At 53.1% G+C, this 19,178-nt stretch overlaps 4 protein-coding genes across 4 annotated transcripts; 3 read left to right on the top strand and 1 right to left on the bottom strand.

The window, feature by feature from the left end:
* Positions 1-2,715: 2,715 nt before the first annotated feature.
* MON2 (Mon2p) lies at positions 2,716-9,437 on the bottom strand (the record flags this gene model as incomplete). Its single annotated transcript, XM_076681134.1, has 10 exons — positions 2,716-3,166; positions 3,246-3,381; positions 3,438-3,800; positions 3,872-3,939; positions 4,000-4,075; positions 4,134-4,278; positions 4,347-5,474; positions 5,565-8,276; positions 8,349-9,263; positions 9,348-9,437. The coding sequence occupies 10 exons, from the start codon at positions 9,435-9,437 to the stop codon at positions 2,716-2,718; spliced, it is 6,084 nt and encodes a 2,027-aa protein (XP_076531743.1).
* A 344-nt stretch (positions 9,438-9,781) lies between these two features.
* Positions 9,782-10,816, top strand: JCM15063_002934 (uncharacterized protein; the record flags this gene model as incomplete). Its single annotated transcript, XM_076681133.1, has 3 exons — positions 9,782-9,812; positions 9,880-10,248; positions 10,323-10,816. The coding sequence occupies 3 exons, from the start codon at positions 9,782-9,784 to the stop codon at positions 10,814-10,816; spliced, it is 894 nt and encodes a 297-aa protein (XP_076531742.1).
* A 467-nt stretch (positions 10,817-11,283) lies between these two features.
* On the top strand, positions 11,284-12,359 carry JCM15063_002933 (uncharacterized protein; the record flags this gene model as incomplete). The annotated part of the gene is made up of 4 exons (XM_076681132.1): positions 11,284-11,385; positions 11,445-11,663; positions 11,739-11,881; positions 12,131-12,359. The coding sequence occupies 4 exons, from the start codon at positions 11,284-11,286 to the stop codon at positions 12,357-12,359; spliced, it is 693 nt and encodes a 230-aa protein (XP_076531741.1).
* Positions 12,360-14,406: 2,047 nt separating this feature from the next.
* Positions 14,407-17,709, top strand: JCM15063_002932 (uncharacterized protein; the record flags this gene model as incomplete). The annotated part of the gene is made up of 4 exons (XM_076681131.1): positions 14,407-16,221; positions 16,301-16,962; positions 17,041-17,193; positions 17,271-17,709. The coding sequence occupies 4 exons, from the start codon at positions 14,407-14,409 to the stop codon at positions 17,707-17,709; spliced, it is 3,069 nt and encodes a 1,022-aa protein (XP_076531740.1).
* Positions 17,710-19,178: the final 1,469 nt, after the last annotated feature.

The raw sequence follows: 19,178 nt of genomic DNA, 5'->3' as shown, positions 1-19,178 counted from the left end.
TCTGCGCTTTCTACAAAACTTCCTCCTTGTCGCGGCATGTCAGGCCCCGTCTCGCTCGACTCGGTCGCTCTGGGTGCGGGAATAGATGACTACGCATCTCCGCCCTCGCGTCGGCGCCGTCGCAAACGCCCACCGAAACAATCGATCCTGCGCCGCAACTCTGCGACTCTCGACCTCGGCTTGCCCGTCCTGACCGCAAGAGTTGATAACCCGGTCGTAGAGGAGCATTCCGGGAGTGTATCATCGCAACGCCAGCACAGCGATGCAATGGGTGCAGATGTCGATCGACTGAAACAGTTCCGGAACGAGGATCAGATGCCTGTCGTAGGTCTCGTACACGTGACTGCTCACTATCAGTGGCTTACATCTGAGTGAGGGCGTCGAGATGCGCTAGACTTCGGCGACACCTGCGTCTTGTGCCGGTCCTTCTGTTTCGCAATGTTCTTCCGTCGCAGCACCTCTTGCGGGCCCAGCTCTGTCACAGCTTTTTGATGACGATGATCAAGTCCCCTCCGTCGAGGCCATGACCTACGAAACGCCTACTGCAGCCCACAAAAACCATTTTGACACCTACAGCGACAATTCTGGAACGGCAACGTACTCTCGCTCGTGCAAAAGCAGCCGAAAACGACCCCATGCGAAGCGACTTCAGTCATCACGATCGATGCCGAATATTTGGAATCAGGTGACGAAAGGCTTTGGTTTAAGGGAGTCAGCTGCGTCGAGCGCCGACTCGGACGATGAGCATGGCGACACGGACACTCAGCACGAAGCAGCGAGCCCAACCTACCGACGAATCGTCAGGGGATCCAGGCCCAATATGACAGCGCCGACGCAGGGCACGGACTCGACAGAAAGTACACCTCGACCACCGCAACCAACGAAATTGCCCAAGCCGCTCAAGCGAGTGTCAACGTTCCTCGGCGGACCGGAACTGGACCGCATTTCGAGCGAAGGACAAAATCAGCTTTTGCGCAAGGCGCCATATCGCACAACGGGCACCAGTGCTTTTCCACTCGAGTTTGTTTCGCCAAACGACGCTGGACTCGGTGGATCAGACGATACAACCTCGCATCGCCACGCTGCCACGGCCGCTCTCGGTACAGGTCCGAAGCGTCTTCGACCTGGTCAAACTCCCCAAACGCCGTTTCTTGACCGTATCTCGCAGACCGCCTTTGCTCGTCACGCTGAAAGGCCCAAGCTGGCCCGCCTCCTGCCTTTAACCACCCGAGTTGCGTCTACCGTCGGAGCTTCCCGTCCGAGCCATAAAGATCCGCCCTGGACGACCTCGAAGCAGAAGTTACGGCTAGGTCAGCAATTTAGCATGAAGCATGGTCTAGAGATGGTTGAACCTTGTGACGCAGGCGATGCGTACAAGCTCAATTCAAGGCAAGTCCGAAAGAATACCTGACTCTTGACTCTATATATTGACTTATGAAGACACTGGAATAGCTTTGCGAACAAGTTTGTAGCGCAAAAATCAAACAAACCAAACCGACACCCAGCCAGGTTGAAGCCGCACAAACCGGCGACACTCCGCTATCGCTTCGTGCCCCGTCGTCTACCCGCTCCTATCAATCCCTACTTGAACCCCTCCTCGGAGATCCGCAAGACTGACAGCCACCCTAGCCAAGACAAATTTTTCGATACGCTGTCGTTTAACCGCGAGCCCTCTGCCGAATTGCAGTTACCGTCGGCCGAGGGCAGTACGACTAGATCAAAGTCCGAAAGGACTACGTTCCGCTTCATCACCGGTCCGAAACCCAAGAAAGCATGCGAGAGCGTCGGCAAGGACCGTGCACCTTTCGATGATGCCGCTATTCTTCCTCTGCTGCACCCGGGGACCGTTACAGCCATTTCGTCCGTGTCACAGCCGGATCTTAAGTGTCTACAGCAAGCTTCAGTATCGCTCGAACCGCCTGTCGAAAAATTTCGGGTTGCAAGACCGTTAGCCCGAAGAATTTCGATTGTGCCCGACTTTATACTGCCAGCGAGCAAAGTCTCGACAATCGCCCTCGAATCAAGCACCAGTCGATCTTCAAAGAAGACCACGTCGAACCTGCGCCCGCCGCCTGTCCCTCAGACACATGCTGCAACATCTGCTGAGGTTCAGCTTTCTCAACCTGCTATCGAGCTTGACGTGCCTGACCCCCACCAACAATCTTTCTCGAGTTCAATCTCGCCGATTCTTAAGAATGATGGGTCGGCAGACACCATGACGCTTGATCCTGACTTGGCAGCAGCTCTCGCAGATCGTCACCTGGCTTCTCGCATTGAAAATCCTGTCAACTATCTCCCGTCATCGCTTGATCACGATGATTTACATGATACTCAACATACGGTATCCTCAGCCTCACCTTCGAACGACCGGTGGTGGATGACTGGTCCTTCATATTCGGCCGCAATCTATCGAGACCCGCGAGACGACGAGTTTGACCTCGCAGCGTTGTACGCTTCACAATTCTCCTCCCAAGCTTTTTCCACGTTTTCGGAAGCAGAGATACTTCATGTATTACTGAGTTCCGAAGCAAGTCTCGACATGATGGAGGTAGAGGAGCAAGAGCCGCCCGAGTCGATCCTCTACGAAAGTGTCGTATGACAAAAAACCAAATGGAAACAACGATTTGTTTGCTGGCTTTACACATACAGAGAGACCAATACACTGCCGATAAACGGAAACAAGAAAAGTTGACGAAAGAGAGACAGAGTGTGTAATTAAAACGTATGGCCTGCTCCAATCTCGTGACCAACTTTTTCCAAGATCGAGAGAACCAAATCGACAACATTTGAACCTTGGGTTGATCCGGCGCTCAAGCCGGTACGCTTGACAGTGAACCCGTGAGGAAGACCTGGGAATTCGAAATCTCCGGAATCTGTACGTCCAACAGTACAGCGATATGGAGTGTAATCCAGATGGACGAAGGAAGTTTTCTGGGCAAGCGAGAGGAATCGGATGAGCAGAGGCTGAAGCTCGTACACGTGAGCGAGGGGCGATTTCAGGAGGATCGACCGAAGGAGCAAATGCGGAGGGAGCGAAGTGTCGATTTCATGTGCAGAGTCGGCGGATGCGGTAGGGTCTGCTTGTTGACTCGCCCACAGAGTTCCTTCCCGGATTCGGATCGTGTCGAGTTGCTGCAAGACGTGAACAAGTTCTTCTTGCCGTATCCTGCAGTCCGGCGAAAATTATATGCATCAGCGGGAGTACGCAGTGGGGCTTGTCAGGTGGAAGGAGGTCAATCCCTTACCGCGGGAAGGGCATTTTGCCGCGGAGAGGCGCGTCCGCGACATAGGTTTTCAGGCTCGCTGCGCAGCGATTGAGGAGGTAAGGGAGGCAGAGGGCTGCAATGCGGCGTCGCTCGACCGAATGATCTGCAGATTCACCTGAACATTAGCAACCGTATGAGGGGTCCACCTGCAAGGAGACCGGAGCTCTGTACCTTGATCGATATCTGCGCAGATTGCGAACAGCAGATCGAGCGACCAGTACGCGAACCTTTCTCTTCCAGACTCGATGACCTCGACGGTCGTTCCCTTGACAGACTGTGTTGCCTGATTATCAAAATCGGGATCGAACCTCGCTTCCACTGGCGTAGTTGGCGGAGTATGTTCAGCCGCAGGTTGGACCGAGACGGAGGAGGCGAAGCTGCGCTTGTGAGCGAGAACGCGATCGTAGCGTAATCGCGGGACGTCGAGCTCGTAGAGCCGCGATGCGAGCTGGAGCGTCTTGCCGATGCTTCGAATAAGCTCATCCGGAACCTGGGAGGTGCCAAGGAACGGCAAGACATCTTGCTCGAGTGATACTGCGACACGAGCATCAGCGAGAACCGGTCAGTTTCGTATTAAATGATCATTTTTGAAAGCAAAGACCCACGAAGGAGCGAGAGATCGAAATTTTCTTCCTCGTGTAGAGCGTCGAGTGAAGCATGAATCTCAGGACCGCTGCAATGATACATAAATCAGCTTCTGGTATTTGTTAGGCATCGAAATCGATCGACTCACGTCTCGGCAAGAAGAGCGCCACGGAAGCCTTCGACTATCGCGCGCCAAATGCTGACGAAACGATCCGGAGACAAATCTGTGCGTATCGAGTCAGTCATAGTGGAATGAAAATGTTGCTGCGAGGAGAGGCTTACCCGATTGGTATTTCTGGAGAGCTCCGACGACGTCCCGGACCGCTTTGAGGAAGTCGACTGTTGCCGTCTTCCACAGCGGCTGTGCCGAGCCAAACTTGGCAGGGGCCGGACATTCGTGCTTAAGTCGCATGGGAAGTGCGAAAGCCTGCAAAGAGGGATAGAAACTAGATCAGTTTCAGCAACAACCGGTCGAGCGGGAACAGTCGCACTCACGGCCAACATCTTTTCAATCGCGCCGCGCTCGTAGATTGCGGTATCATTCGAATGTTTCTGGTACAGCCATAGAACATGGGGCATCACTTCCTTCGTGAGGGCGATGAACGTAACATTCTGGCTTTGCTTGAGCCGGCCCGAACTATCGGGAGGTGCTTCGAAAGGAGCGACGTAGGCGAGGGTGAGATAATCCGACAGGTCAGACAGAACTGCCGAAGCTGAACCGGGAACTTCATCGAGCTTGATGACGGCGACGACCTCAAGAATGGACGATTGTAGAGGCATGAGGCCATCGATGTCGGCGCGGTAATCAGGACTACAGGCGTAAACCAAGACCACCTTGAGGATTGCGAGCAAGCGATTGATGCGGTCCAAGTCGAACGCGATATAAGGTGGGGTATAGATCGGAAGCACGACTCTGACAAACGCTTCGAGATTCGTCTGTGTGAAAATCTGATTCGAATCGAGGGAGCGCGAATTGTCTTCAATCGAAGAACCAATCTTGTCCCATGCGGTCCAAGCCACCTCCCAAGACGATGCGATTCGGGCCGCCTCAGTGCTTTCAAGCGAGACCGTCAAGACTTTCTCTAGTGACTGCATCGCAGCTGTTGCCGGACCTGGTCGATCTCGTATGAACGAGCTCGACAGGTGCTCGACAAAGGTGGACCATGTCTCTTCGTAGCGATCCGTCTTGACGATTTGCGACAGGTATTCGAAGAACACGTCACCCATCGAGCGCAGGACGAGCATTTTGGAATCGTCCCACTGTTTGTCGACGAGTCGAATCGGAGGTCCATGCGCCTGAGGTACAGTTTGTGCGGACTTGTCATCGTCAAGATACGCTTCGGTTTGACTGTCCATCGCGAGCGTGACATCCTCGACGAGGGGGAAGATGATGTCGTGCGAACACGCTTCCCAAGTTTCTTTCGAGAGAGTCGATCCATACATCGAGATTGAACGGAAGATGTTCGTGATGGCGGCATCGCGAACTTCTTGACGTGAATCACGACAGAGTCGGAGGAGCTGTCGCAAGAGGAACATCCACAGTTCTCCGTGTCGATCATCACCCTGTGCGGCTCTTCGTTTGGCCTGAACGTGGTCCGAAACGCTCCACAGGAGACCTCCAGCCTGGATACCAGAAAAGTCCTTGTCAGCGGGGTTCGCCGATGCATTTTTTTTTTTTCGAGCAAGAAAGAAACGAAATCGTGCAACACGTACCGTCAAAGCTACATTGACATCTTCAGCTTGCTTTCCGAATTCAGCGAGGGTAGCGATACAATCTCGAAGATCGTCGACGGCGAGTCCTCCAAGGAAGTCAGAGCAGATGAGCTGCAACGACGGGAAACTCGTGCGCACGAGTACCGAGGCTTTGGCGGATCGTTCCGAAGGGAAATAGCTGTTGCCTTGACCCGGTCTCGCCAAAGGGGTCATGGGTTCGATCCGATCGTTTTCACCTATCGTATCGAGCGAACGACGCGAAGTGGTATCGCTCGCGGCAGAAGAAGGGACCGGCGGTGGTTGTGGAGAACTAGGCGCAAAGAACAGCGGGTGCGAAGTTGGGCACGCCGTCCTGAGTACATGAAAGATTTGATCCCAACCAACGACGAAAGCATGTCCGTTTGTTTCGAGGATCTTGAGCAGGCTCTCGAGGGCCATCCTACGCACGTCGACATCAGTCGTCGTCTGAAGTCGTGGAGCCGGATCCGCTTGAGACGAGAGGGCGGTGAGGACTTGGATTTGAGCTCGTCGTTGCACGTCGAGCGGGGCTGTTGTCAGGTTCTTGGGCGCCAGGATCAGAATCGAATCGAGCACGTCGGCTGCTTGCAACCTGATCGAAGTCGGAATCGAAACCGAATGCAGGACCAGCAGGAGATGGGAAGTGACGAGGTTCCATCCTAGAGCAGGATCTTTCGCAACAAGTCGTTGAACGTTGAACAATGCGACCACTCCGACTTTTGCAATCCCGAACGATTTTTCAGCCAGCTTGTGAGATTTGGTACTGATCCCGCTCGATCGGCGACGACTCTTCTCGGGAGTATCGATCGGTGAAGTGACCCCAGTACCAAATTCGTCCTCGCCAGCTCCTCTGACCGTACCGTCATCATTCATTGGAATCCCTACCATCTCACCATTCAATCGACACAATGCTCCGACAAACTCCTTGAACGCTCCGTCGTCGAGCGCCTTTGACACCTCGAACAGCGTAGCGATCGCTCTCTGAATTGCCTGCTCGTCTGCCTCGGTCGGGACCGTTGGGAATTTCGAAGGTTCGACATTGTCGACTGCGTTGGCCGTGGTTGTTGCCGTTGATCCTTTCGAGCTCGATACTGGTGATGCATTCACGGTCGAAGGTTGAACAGGAGGAGGTGCAGTTCGTCTCTTGCCTTTCGACGCGGTGGCTTTGAGAACGAATTCCGCGTTTTGCAACGCTTCAAACACCGAGAACCAAGTTTTGCCGAGAGATCCTGCGAGATAATGAGATACGGCAAGTACCGCTCGAAGACATGCCAAATTCCTCGACGACAACCCAACGGGCAGGGAACCAGTTGTTGAAGAACTCGTGAGTCCTAGCGATTCAGCTCCAGCCGAAAGTACCGCAGTGGCGGTTGCAGCTGCAGAGGAAGCCGGAGTTGGTTTCGTAGAAGATTGTACTGAGTCTTGAGCGACAATGTGGGACACGACAGTCGGAGGAATTGCAAATTTGCACAACGAAGTGAGGAACGCTTCTCGAGGGGTCGAGAGGTTGAGTACTCCGCACACGCAAGTGAAAGATTGAAGTGCCGATACGACATCTGTAAACAGATCGTCCGACAAGGATGTCGAGATGAAGAAGGACAAGGAAGCGAGAAGAGCTGGCCAACACGTTTCCGCCATCTCCTTGACCACCTTGAGCGAGTTGATCTCGTTTGTTCGCAGTTCGTCCCCTTGTTCCGGTTCGGTCCAATCGAGTGCTCGAGGCGCTCTGCTGACGGTTCGACCTTGCGCTTGAGCTTCTCGTTCGAGCATTCGTGCATACGTCGTGAGGGTGTAAGTCGAGAACCCATCTGCGAGCGCCGCGAGACATTGCAACGCGAGCAAGAAAATGTAGGTTTCTGGAATCGCAGGAGGGTCGGCTTTGTCGAGTTGATCGATACATTGAAGTTTCATCGAAGCCGTTTTGTGATCGAGACTCGCTGAAGTAGGTGTACTGCCTCCTGTAGCTGCGAGTCCGACTGATGCTGCTCCTGCAACGGCTGCTGCTGCTCCAGATCCCACCACGCTTCCTGCGGCATGTGCGAGTCCAAGCCCCATTTCCATCGCGCTGTCAATGATCATTCTCGACCCTTCCTTTGTATTCGAAGTCGACATGGTAGAACTCGTGACCGAACCGTGTTGCTGTGATGTCGAAGCGGTCAAGAACGAAGGACCGAGCGAGCTGCCATACAAAATGGCGTTACCCGTCCCAAGCACGATCGGTTTCTCCGTCGCCAATCGATTGAATGCCGACATGAGGTCGTTCAACACCAAAGATCCTTCTTGACCTCGAGATCCTTGAGCGTCGTACCGTTGGTAAAACTTGATCATCAATTCGAAATCTCCGCACAACCCTCTGAAAATTTCGAGTGCGAGAACTCGCATCCATAATGGACTCGTCAATCCGGTACTCGGACCTGCAGGGTGTCCACCTTCTCCTTGATCCGACAATCCTGGAGCGGGCGTCACGATGCGGACAAACATGGTGAGGAAGACTTCCGATTCGAGCGTGAGGAGATCCGAGAATTGTTTCAGGAGAAGGAACACGACTCGAGTGAGCCTGAGGGTGAGTGGGAACGAGAACGGTGCTGACGCTGCAATTGAAGAACAGCTCGTAGAGGTCGGGGGAGGAGACGACAGGAATCGGATCAAGAGTGGGCACAGGTGTGCGCGCAGGACGAGCAGCAGTTCAGGATGCTACGCTCAGATCACAAGAGCGGGGCTTTTAGCGACGAGCATCAATTAGTGGGAGATGGGGATAGTGCTCACGGTGCGAACGACGGGACCGAACCCGCTTACAATACTTTCGACGAGTTCCAATCCGAACGTTCTGCTCAAAGTTCCCCACCTGAGGAAACTTGGTTCGCCATCAGGTCCACCTGCTACAGATCCGGCGATCAACAAGCACAGGTCTTCGAGCATGAGATACGCGTCTCTCGCGGCCGGTCTCAATTTGATCGACCGCATCTGGTTGTTTGCTTCGAGAGCAGTGTCGAGCGAGGGTCTCGAATGCAACGAGATGGACGCGGCACGGTCTTCCTCGAGCGGAGGCACGTCGACATCAAACGTCGCTCGGGGCAACGAAGGGTCGTGTTCGGGGTCTTTTGAAGAAGCGACGAGGGTGTCTTCGTCGACGATGCGGTCGTACACAAACATGAACAGTTGTCGAAGAGTTGCCGAGGCAGTCGAGGCGACGACCGGGATCTTTGAAGTCGACAAGCGGTGGGACAGCTCGAGGGCCCGACCAAGTTGTTCACCATGCACAAGGGGTACTTGATGCCCTCCGGGCGAGGTCGTCTTTGTTGTGAGGAGACTGACGAGAGTCTGAAGGATCTTGAGCTGGATTTCGACGCCTTGGGGGAGAACCTGTTCGAGGGTGTCGAGGATTTGACCGACGAGCGCGGTCGGGACTGCTCCGGCGGTGATCAGGCGTTGAAGCGCCGACACGGCGAGTGCGATCACTTTGGCATTGCGAGTCGACGACGCGAGCAGGATTGGGTGGTACAGCAGTGGGGGTTCTCCTGTCGACGGACCGTGCATCAGCTCTCTGTCTCTCTCGCCTTCGCTCTCGTTCGAGCGTGCGTCTCGACTGCAATCCGATCCTGACTCGCCTGGTGCGGTCAAGACGTCGACGAGTGCCTGCTCTTTGGACGACTTGACCAGTTGAGCGGCCTTGTCGGCAGCCTGTGGACAGTACGCGTGCGATCAGCTTGCCTCGCTCGAGTTCGACGCGTTCTTGATTTGATAGAGAGGTAGAGAGGTGCGTACATCGCGCACGTCCGAGTGTCGCCTGCCGGCTTCCTTGGACAAGGCGGTGTAGTCGGCTTGGAGCAACGCGACTACAGCCGACGACGACATCCTTCGCGATACTCGTCACGCGCTCGACGCAAACTGCTAGTACTCGAGCCGGGTTCAGTCGAGAAGATCGCTTCGAGTCGAGTCGATAAGAGGAGAAGCGTCAACGTTGAATGTCACTTCTCTCTCTCTCTTGAACTCGCTCTCGCACTCGCTACATGCTACGTGCAGCTCTTCCATATAGTGCTTCTCGCTCGTGTGGATCTTAGGGTCCTGCTTTGCTGCTCCACCGCATGACCTGCATTCGACACGTCTCCTGCTTGTATCGCGTGTTTTTGTTGCTGTCTTTCGCCTCGCTTGGGCTTCTCCTCTTTCGTTTCCTGTGCCCATTCTCTAGCTTGACTGCAATGGTCTCGACTCGCTCGAACCGTATCCCGAGTACGTTGCGAGCTATCTCTCCTTCCTCCGCCTAAAATGCAACAACTGACCCCTTGCTTAACACTAGCGACGGCGATGACCGCGCTCACGCTTCATGCCGACCGCGAAACGACTCACCGTCGTAACCATCCAGTCCCTCAATTGACCTGTATCGGTACCCTCTGCTATCAGTACGAACCCGAAACGATTCAATGTCAAGCAGTCGGACAAGACGGAGGTGGTGGACTCGAATGGAAATGCCAAGCGGAATTGCCAAACGGGATCAAGTTTGGACAAGTCGAAGTAGGGTGTGAAGGGTGGGATGGACCCGACGACGAATACATTTTGAGAGGTAGTTGTGCCTTGACCTACTCGCTCGTACCTTCGACGAAAGCTTTCGAACGGGGTCAAATCCCTTATCGTACCTCGTCTCGACCCCAAGTAACAATCTCGACTTGTAAAGCCGCTTTTTTATCCTCCTCTCTCTCTTGTTCATTCAGACCTGATCTCCTGCTTGTACGTGTGTTGCAGCATCTCTCAACTTGCTCGTTCTGGTTCTCTTCGTCTACTGCATCTACACGCTCGTCCCATCCCTCGTGACTCGAATCCACCGCTTCTTGACTCGCCGACCTAGACCTCGTTCTCATTGGTCAGGTGGACCCGGCAACAACAACGACGGTGATGGTGGTCCTCCACCTCCACCTTACTCTCGTTCTCCTCCTCCTTCAAAAATCGCTTCTGGATCGAGCAGCAGCAACTGGAGACCTGGATTTTGGAGTGGGTTGGCAGCGGGTGCAGTGGCAGATCGATTCTTGAGACCTTCAACAACGACGGCATCCGAGTATGATCGTCAAACTCGAGAACGAGCAGGATTCAGAACTGATGACGATCGCCAAGTCAGGAGGACTGGATGGGGTACAGCAGCCTCCCTGAGAAATTGTCACGACGACGATGACTTGGACCGAAGTATCGGAGGAAGTGGATTCACCAGAAGCACTGGATTCGGAGGAACAAGGAATCGGTAAAACAGAAACGTAGAAAGAGCTCGCTCGTTCACCGGTAACGCTTTTCTTTTTGCTCCGTTCGGTCGGAACCTGCGATGAAGATCCCACGTACTCTGTGTCCGTACTGAGCAAAATATGTTACGCTTGTGTTTCGAAACGATCGCTCATAAGGCAAGATAACACGTATCGACGCTTCCATTCAACCCCGCTGGCACTTGTCGTCCAAGGACCTGAACAGTGGAACCCGTTCCATTTACAATTGAGAGGAGACATCTTGCCTCGTCTGCTGTTCATAGCGACGCTTTTCATATGTCTCACTACTGATTCAAGAACCATGACGATAGTTCTAGTTCAAGATTTTGATCTGAACCACATTGTAAAAGTCAAAAAAGGTTGTGTCGTTCAACATTCTTTCTCCCCCTATTCCGCCCCCTCCGTCTTGACAGATCTTAGCAGTTCTACACACAGTACGAAAAGAGATCGAAGATATGAAGCGAATCTCGACTCTCCTGATTCCGTGGGGCTTGATCTCGACCGTCTCTGCTCAACTCGATACCATGCGTGCCACAATCCCTGGTTCTCTCCATCAAGTAGGTTCACGCTCTTACATTTGGTCGATTTCGGCAGTTGATGAACCGCTTGACGATAGTGTGAACAAACGAATTTGTTTTTGTTTGACACAATGAACTTACGACCCATTACAATGGTTTTGCTTCCGAGTTCTGAGTCTGAGAAAGCGAGACCTGCTAACTTGACTTTGACTGAAGCTCTCGCTCTGAACCCTTTGCAAATGTTGTCGACCATCTCGACCCTCGACGCTCAAAGTTATGCGTGGCAAGTTCAAGTAGATCAGAACGTGACTTTCGAGGTGAGTCCCCTTTGATTCTTAAGTGAAGCAGATCTCAAGAGTTCCGGAGCTGATTCGAGGTTCGGATTGTTCCAGACCTGGGGGTTTTTACCAGATGGGCGTGGCAAGAATCTGAACCTGACTCGAACCGTTCAACCCTCGTTACCCGGAACGACAAGTTGTCAAGTACCTGTTCGACAATTGGTATCGAAACATGGGGTCGAGACCAACAAACTCATGTGAGTTTGACATGCTTTTTCTTTTTGGGTTTGTTTCTACGAAGTGGAGTTTTTGACTGCCGTGCTTTTGTTACTCCAAGTACGGGTGTGATATACATTGGCAAACCGATGGAAGTGAGGGCGGCAAACACGTCAGATTCGGTCGTCGCTCTGTCTGCAAACGCCTCTGCACCAACAACAGCGATACCTTTGCTCGAGGCTCCAGCGCTCAGTTCGACTTCGTACGATTCATTTATACCATGTCGACAGGAGCAGTGCACTGACAAAGGGAACATCAAATAGATTATTACCTGCGGCAACATCTTTGGCTTCTGCGGCACTTGCGAACACGACGAATCCAGTCTCGTCAGCCGAAAGTGCCTCTTCGGCAGCATCGGAAGAGGTTCAAGCGCCATCAAGCGGTGTCAAGCTCGAAGTGCTTGGCAAGCGTGCTTATTTGGGCGGCATCGGGGTCATGGTGGTTGCCGTGTTAAGTTAGGGGAGGAAGGGGAAAGTTTCTTGCTGGAGGACCTTGCACACTGGAATGTCGAAACTGTCTTCGATACCCTACTGTTGGAGGTCGTTTGTCACTGTGCCTTTCTGCCCACATAAGAGTTGCGAGAGCGCGTGAGGAGTAGAAAGTCAAGTCGCGCGACGTGCTTCTCTCGGCGGAGCTCGTAGAGGCCAGTCCTCGATTCACAACCATCGCTTCTCCCTAAGCTAGTCCACAATCAGAAACTTAGGCTCCTGCTCGAAACACGACTCTGCAGCTCGACTTGGCACGGATCGGCATCACTCAACTTTTTTCTTCTTCTGAAATCGCTTGATCTCTATCCCTCTCTCGCTCTCGGGTTCTCGCACCAGTCGACATGATCTTGTGAGCTCCAAGGTTATCAAGCTGCTGCTCTTGCAAACGACTGATCACCTATTCACCTCCTACTTCGCTTGATCTCTCTCTCTCCACAACTTTACCGACGTATCCCTGTCAACTCGACCTACAAATCTCGAACTCTCGTTATATCAAGTTGTCCGTATTGCGCAAACCAACTGGGGTTGGTCGAAGGTTCGACGGGGAACAAGTTTGGATGTCTGACTTGTCCCTACGAGTACCCACTCGCGAAACGGGTACGTTCTTTCTGCGCTCTTTGTTACTTGCAAGCACCGGTTCCATGAGGTTGAACCAACTTGACCCTTTACTTTTCTCTGTTCCGAACAGTACATGGAGAGAACGTACTTGAAACGGAAAGCGGTCGATGATGTGCTCGGTGGAGAAGACAGTTGGAAGAACGTCGATTCGACTGAAGGTGAGCAAAGGATTCCCCTCTCATATGAATAGAGTTCGAGATGAACTGGCAAGGGCGAGGAGGAGAGAATCTAAAGAGGATGTGGTATCGGTTCTCTGAACCTGACGACTGATTCGCTTGACTTTGTTGGAAATGTCTTACAGTTGATTGTCCGAAAGAATGTGGTTCGAACCGGGCATACTTTATGCAGATTCAAATCCGAAGTGCCGATGAACCTTCAACCACATTCTACAAGTGCGTTTTTACTCTCTCTCCGCGTGTCTCCTTTTGCACAATCTCTTTGCAAAGAGTCGAATCATTGATGACTGCGTTGCTGTGTATAGGTGTTGCAACATGCAGTGCAACAACCAGTGGCGTGAGAACTGAACGAAACGATTCTCACTCTAAAAACTCTCTCTCTTTCTCGCTCTACGTATTCTTTTTGTCTGTTGTACCAATCCGGTAATTAATCGAATGAATGCTAGCACAAGCTAAATGTCATTTTTGAATCATGATGCGCGGCTGTTGGTGCGCAGACTACACCGCCTCGCGACTAATCCAAATTTCTTCTGCTGCGACCACTGATTTTTTTTCTTGGCGAACTGTGCATTCTTCGAGAGACTGCGGAATGCACTTTGTCTGACTGCGACAATGACCACAGCAGAGAAGTTTACTGTAAAAGATTTTCATCGGACATTGATCGAAGATGTAAGAGACTCGGGCAGTTGGCCGCGAAGGCGTGTTGGTTGCTTGCTCGCTTGCTGGTTCCCCTAGCCTGAATCCTCGTCCCTCGCAACTCGACTCTCCCGGTCCGAGGTCGTGAATCGAATCAATCACAGGGGAGTTTCGCCCGGCAGAGTCAGGGCGTGGTCGACTAGTGTGACTTGAAAAGGGGCAAGATTACGTTTCGTCAACTGGATCACTACGACGACGGGACTGTACCCAGTACCGTGAGTCACTACCCAACAGCTCAATAAGCACCTACGTAGTTTCTGTACACGCTCGGAACGACGCACGAGCGGTCCGGCGCAGGTACAAAAGGCGCGCAGCGAGTTGCAACCGTTCGTTCATCGACACTGATCGCCTGCACCTCTCGTCGGGTTCGACTCTCTTGTACAGGACTTAGACTCGATTGTCGCATTCACGCGGATCGAGCGAATCGGCAGACCAGACGCTCGTTGCGACTCTCCTCTCCTCTCTCGCTCGCGCGCGTCAAGCTCTCTCTCTTCCGCCGATCACGATTGATCCCTCACTCCTGGAGCGATGCCGACTCATTCTCCACTGCCGTCGTTCCATTCGACTCCGAATCACTCGCCCCCTCGATCTCACACGTCGTCCCCTTCGTCATCTCATGTCGCAGAGAAAGTCGCCCTGTCGTACCAACGCGCGCGGACGTCGAGCACTTCGAGACTGAGACAGTGTGCCGACTACTTGTTTGTCTCGATGCGAGTCCCCCTGCCGGGATCGAATGGAGGAGGAGGAATCGCGAGTGGTCCGAGACGCGAATTGACCGTCCCCGTCTTGCGGTTCTTGCATCCTGCGAGACCGTTGCCATTCTTTGGCAGCAGCGGCAGTCAAAACTTTCGTGGATTTTCTTCAGCGACATCATCTTCCTCTTCCCCTTTGAGTTCAAAATCGAAACGCAACCCAAACTTGTCGTCCTTGTCCCCAACGAGTCCGACTTCGCCCTACTCGAGTGTATCGACTGCAGCTGCGTTCGAACGACACGCGCAGTACTCTCGAGTGAGAGCACTGGTCGCGATCATTGGGACCTGCGTCATCGTCGTCCTCTCGATCGTATCGACGTTGCGACTCGCAGGTCGAGCGTTTCGATTCGCAGGAGACTCGGGCAAGATCCCGTTCGTCGACCCCCCAACGTTGGTCGTTCCGGAAAGTGAGATCGAGAGGATATGGAGGTGGGAAATCGCCGAGGGTCACTACCCTTCGAAACGATCTCCCGGGATCAGGTTCAACCACCCGGAAGGAGGAGGATCTCCATCGAGAGCGCAACCAGTCAACAGTCGACTCGTGAGAATCGAGAACCCAGGGTTGCCGAAAAAGACGGAAGACGAGTTGCGCAGGGAACGTCAAGTCGAAGCAGAAGTCGAACGCAGGTTGAACCTCAAGAACCAGGTTGGAACTGCTGCTGCCGGAATCGTGATTGGGGACAACTCTCACGATCCTTTCAGAACGAACGGAGTTGAAATCGTACCCGTTGGACCGGGGAGAAAGTACCTCGACATTCCCCTCAAATCCGGTCGTCACTCTCAACCGTACCCACCTCGACCGGATGGACGTGCGACTCTCGACCTCGACGCGATCATGGACCACTGCGACTTTGGAGAAGGCAAATACGTTCGAGATTGTCTCGAGGTGTTGAGGGTCAACGGTGGACTCGAACCCCCTCTTCGAAGAGGGATTCACGACAACTGGAAAACCACGTTTGTGCCCACCGTCGGAGGGTCCGCTCGAAACCCTCCAGTGTCGGAATCGACTCGACGTTCTTTCGACCATGACGAAGCCGACAAAACTGTTCTCATGAACTCGACCTCGTCAACGTTCTCCGACCTCGTCTCGGTTCGACAACAATTGACCTTGTCGACTGGTCCTGCCGCTTCGCACCACCGACATCCGCACTTTACCCCACACCCTTCACATCCCACCGCCGACCCTGCATGCGATCCAGCTCACCCTCGATTGTTTCACATTTTCTGGGCAGGTCCGTTCACCGACAAACCTTACTCGGCCGCACTCTCGTTCCTGTTCACCCAACACCTGTCCCTGTCGTCTCCAATCGGTTCGAACCCAACCCTGTCGGAGGACCCGACCCTGTGTCGACCTCAACTGTGGATCTGGATCAATCCTGGTCCAGCTTCAAGTTTCCCTGACCCGAAAGCTGAACGGAGGATGAGGACCGATCTGGCCAAGAATCCTTGGAGTGCACCTCTGTTGCACCGCAGGTTCAAAGATACGATCAAATTCAGGCTGTGGAACACGACTGAACAGCTCGACGGTGTCCAAGAGATGCAAGGCTGGAGAGAGATGCGGTTGTTCAATTCGGGAGGAGTCAAATACGGTGTACGTTCTCTTCTTCTCTTGTACAGGTCCCCATTCGAAGAATATTTGACTCTCCTTCTTGCCGTGACCCCCTCTCTAGTCTGCTGGCTCGGCGCAACAAGCTCAGGAAGAGATCGCAAGACGGGACGTCGCTGACGATTTCAACGACGACGATCTCGACGACGAAGTGATTGATGGCGTTCCTCTCGACAATCGAGTCGTCGCTGCTGAAGCCGAAGAAGGAGCCGCAGGAGGAGAAGGACTCGCTGCATCGGCTGAAGCTGCCCTCTCCCGAGCACGAGAATCGAGTCTCAACGCGACTCGAGCTGCGAACGAATCTATCGCCGCGCGTCCTCCGCAACGTACGAAATCGAAAGACGCGCTGTTTGATCGAGTCGGGTCTTCCGCAACCGAGTACGATCGATTGTCGGTCGTCCTGTCCGACATGGCTCGATTCGTGTTGACCCATCGATTCGGAGGCGTGTACCTCGATGCCGACACGATCCTCCTGAGAGATTGGACCGAGTTGTTCAACTGGCATGGAGCGTTCGCGTACCGATGGAGTCGACTCGAACGGTACAACACGGCCGTACTCAAAATGGCGCGCAATTCCGCGATTGGCAATTTCATCTTCAAAACGGCCGTCGCGAACGGGCTCGATTTCCATCCCATGACAATCAGCAGGTACACGAAAGATGCTTCGGTCGAGGGACTCTTGTTGCGATTACCCGACGCATTGTTTGATCCGGCTTGGCTCAACACGTTTGTTCTTTTCCTCCTTCATCAATTCGGATCATCCTCGAGAAAGTCTGACCCTGTGGTTTCATTCTGAACTCGTAGCGAGTTTTACCAACGCGATCGTCCTCCGCAACCGTACTTTAAACGATTCGAGGACTTTTTCGAAACTCCAAAAGAAAACAGTGCCGATGCAGTCGCGACCGGATTCGATGGATTCTTCAAGGGAGCCTTCTCGTATCACTTTCACAACTTTTGGTACGACTGTCAATCTTTTTGATTCTGTGTTTTTTCCTCCTGTTGCTGACCCGACAAGTGGATTTGACACCTCGCAGGTGGAAACCTTTTGATGGCGCTCGCAACTTCCCAGACCTTGGACCTCGGTTCGCTCCAGGAGAACGACTCGCACGTGGACTTGATCTCGCCGCGAAACTCAAACTCGACCCAACTCGACAATCGGCTCTCCATGCTCACATTTCGGGAGCGACTGGACCTTCGCCGACGAAACCGATTGCAGAAGGAGTCACTGGCAAAGGGAACGCTCCTGCTCCGACTGACGGGACATCTTCATCGTCGTCTTCGAGAGACACGGGGTTGAACTGGGGCGACGATCCGAGAGACTTCCGAGATCTCGATTGGTCGAACGAGGAGGTCGAGGATGACGAAAGAGACCTCAGTTGGGCAACTGTGCTCAAGCGGACGTTCGAGGCGTTCATGAGAGGCGAGAGACCAAACATGTACGGTGAATGGATCAATTGGGAGGAAGAATACTGAAAAGGGGAAATCGAAACGTCAGTTCATCCGAATCTCTTCTTTCGAGGCCTCTTGAGCGAAAGCTGATCCAAGCGTTATTACGCTACTCAGAGAGGCTCACTAATAGACACTCGAGACCTCATTTGGTTCTTCTTCGGCTTTCTTCTCGCTTTGATTGCGAAGACCGACTGCCCTCGATCAGCCATATCTTTGTCTCGACTTTTTCCAAACTATACCCCCCGTCTTGCTACCTCTTTTGTCAGAGCGAGCCTGCGTCCAAATAGACTCAAGAATCTTTTCCTTGATACACAAAACAACCTGCATCTGTCAAGTCGTCCCCTCTTATTCCTCCCTACCTTTCCTTTCTCCACTTTAGCCCCTCTTTCAATCGTTCGTTTTCCCCTATCTTACTCACCCGCTCTCCGATCCATCAACATCTCTCCCCTACTTAATCACTCTCTTGGGTCTCTCTCTCTCTCTCTCTCTGCGCAGTAGTATGTCAGTGTTTTCCGTTATCGCAAAGTTTCGAATCTCTTTGTCAACGGTTCTTGTCATGCGGTCACAATTATTGACGACTTGCGACAGAAGAACCACTGTCGGTCGACTCGGAGTCATCTGACTCTGAATCGTCCGTTCGCCTCGATCGATTTGGGTTCCTCCTTCTTCGTGTACGTGATACAGCTCGTTCGAGATCGCCTACTTCGGGCACCGGTCCCAGAGTCGTCGAAATTTCCGAATTTGTATCGTAGCTACGAGGTCTGTGATTCTGCTGCTTGAGCTTTTCGAACCTCGTTTGCCAAGTATCGACCGTTTGACCTTGTCTCGTTTCAATCGTTTGTTCAACCTCGACTTCATCTTGTATCCTCGCAATCAGATCCAGTTCGTCATGATTGTCGACCCCCTCGAAAGGTTCATGTTTCCCGGGATCCGTTGAACCTATTCCTGGTCTTTTCATGAATTCGATTTCGATTCCACTGAGAGTGTCGAGTGCAGATTCCGAGATGCATGGAATCTTGTCATGTACACTCGTCTTGTTCACTCTTGACTCGTTGTTGAGAGGTTCGGGTGGGGCGCCCGGTGCTGTCAACAAGGTCAAGTATCGATCTACCTGTCTTGGGCGAAACGTGATAGATCCGTAAGAGCTCGGCTCCTGATCGCTATTGATGCAAGGCAAGTGGAAGAGCGAGAGAGAGAGAGTACGAACCGCTTCATCGCCCAAATCGTTCACTTGTACTTGGATTCCAGGAGGTTCTTTCGAAGACGGCGGTTCCAATGCTCGTAATCTAGCTTCCAAATCGGCCTCGCTTGAATCGCTAGATCGTCGTTGCGCGAGGACATGAGCGGAGAAGCGTGAAAGGTGGGGGAAATGACAAGACAGCGTGCAACTGGGGACCACGACTGACCTGTGTGAAGGACTTCGTAACGCCGCGAATCTTGCAGCTAGATCAGTCGGTAACGTGTCTGGACCCGATCCCGGCATGAGGTAGAGG

This window comes from Sporobolomyces koalae, assembly GCF_050403365.1.
Source record: "Sporobolomyces koalae JCM15063 DNA, S_koalae_JCM15063T_v1_ctg56, whole genome shotgun sequence".
In the NCBI taxonomy this organism is placed as follows: Eukaryota; Fungi; Basidiomycota; class Microbotryomycetes; order Sporidiobolales; family Sporidiobolaceae; genus Sporobolomyces; species Sporobolomyces koalae.
Note: the sequence above shows the minus strand (reverse complement) of the source record. Positions and strands in the feature narration are given on the sequence as shown.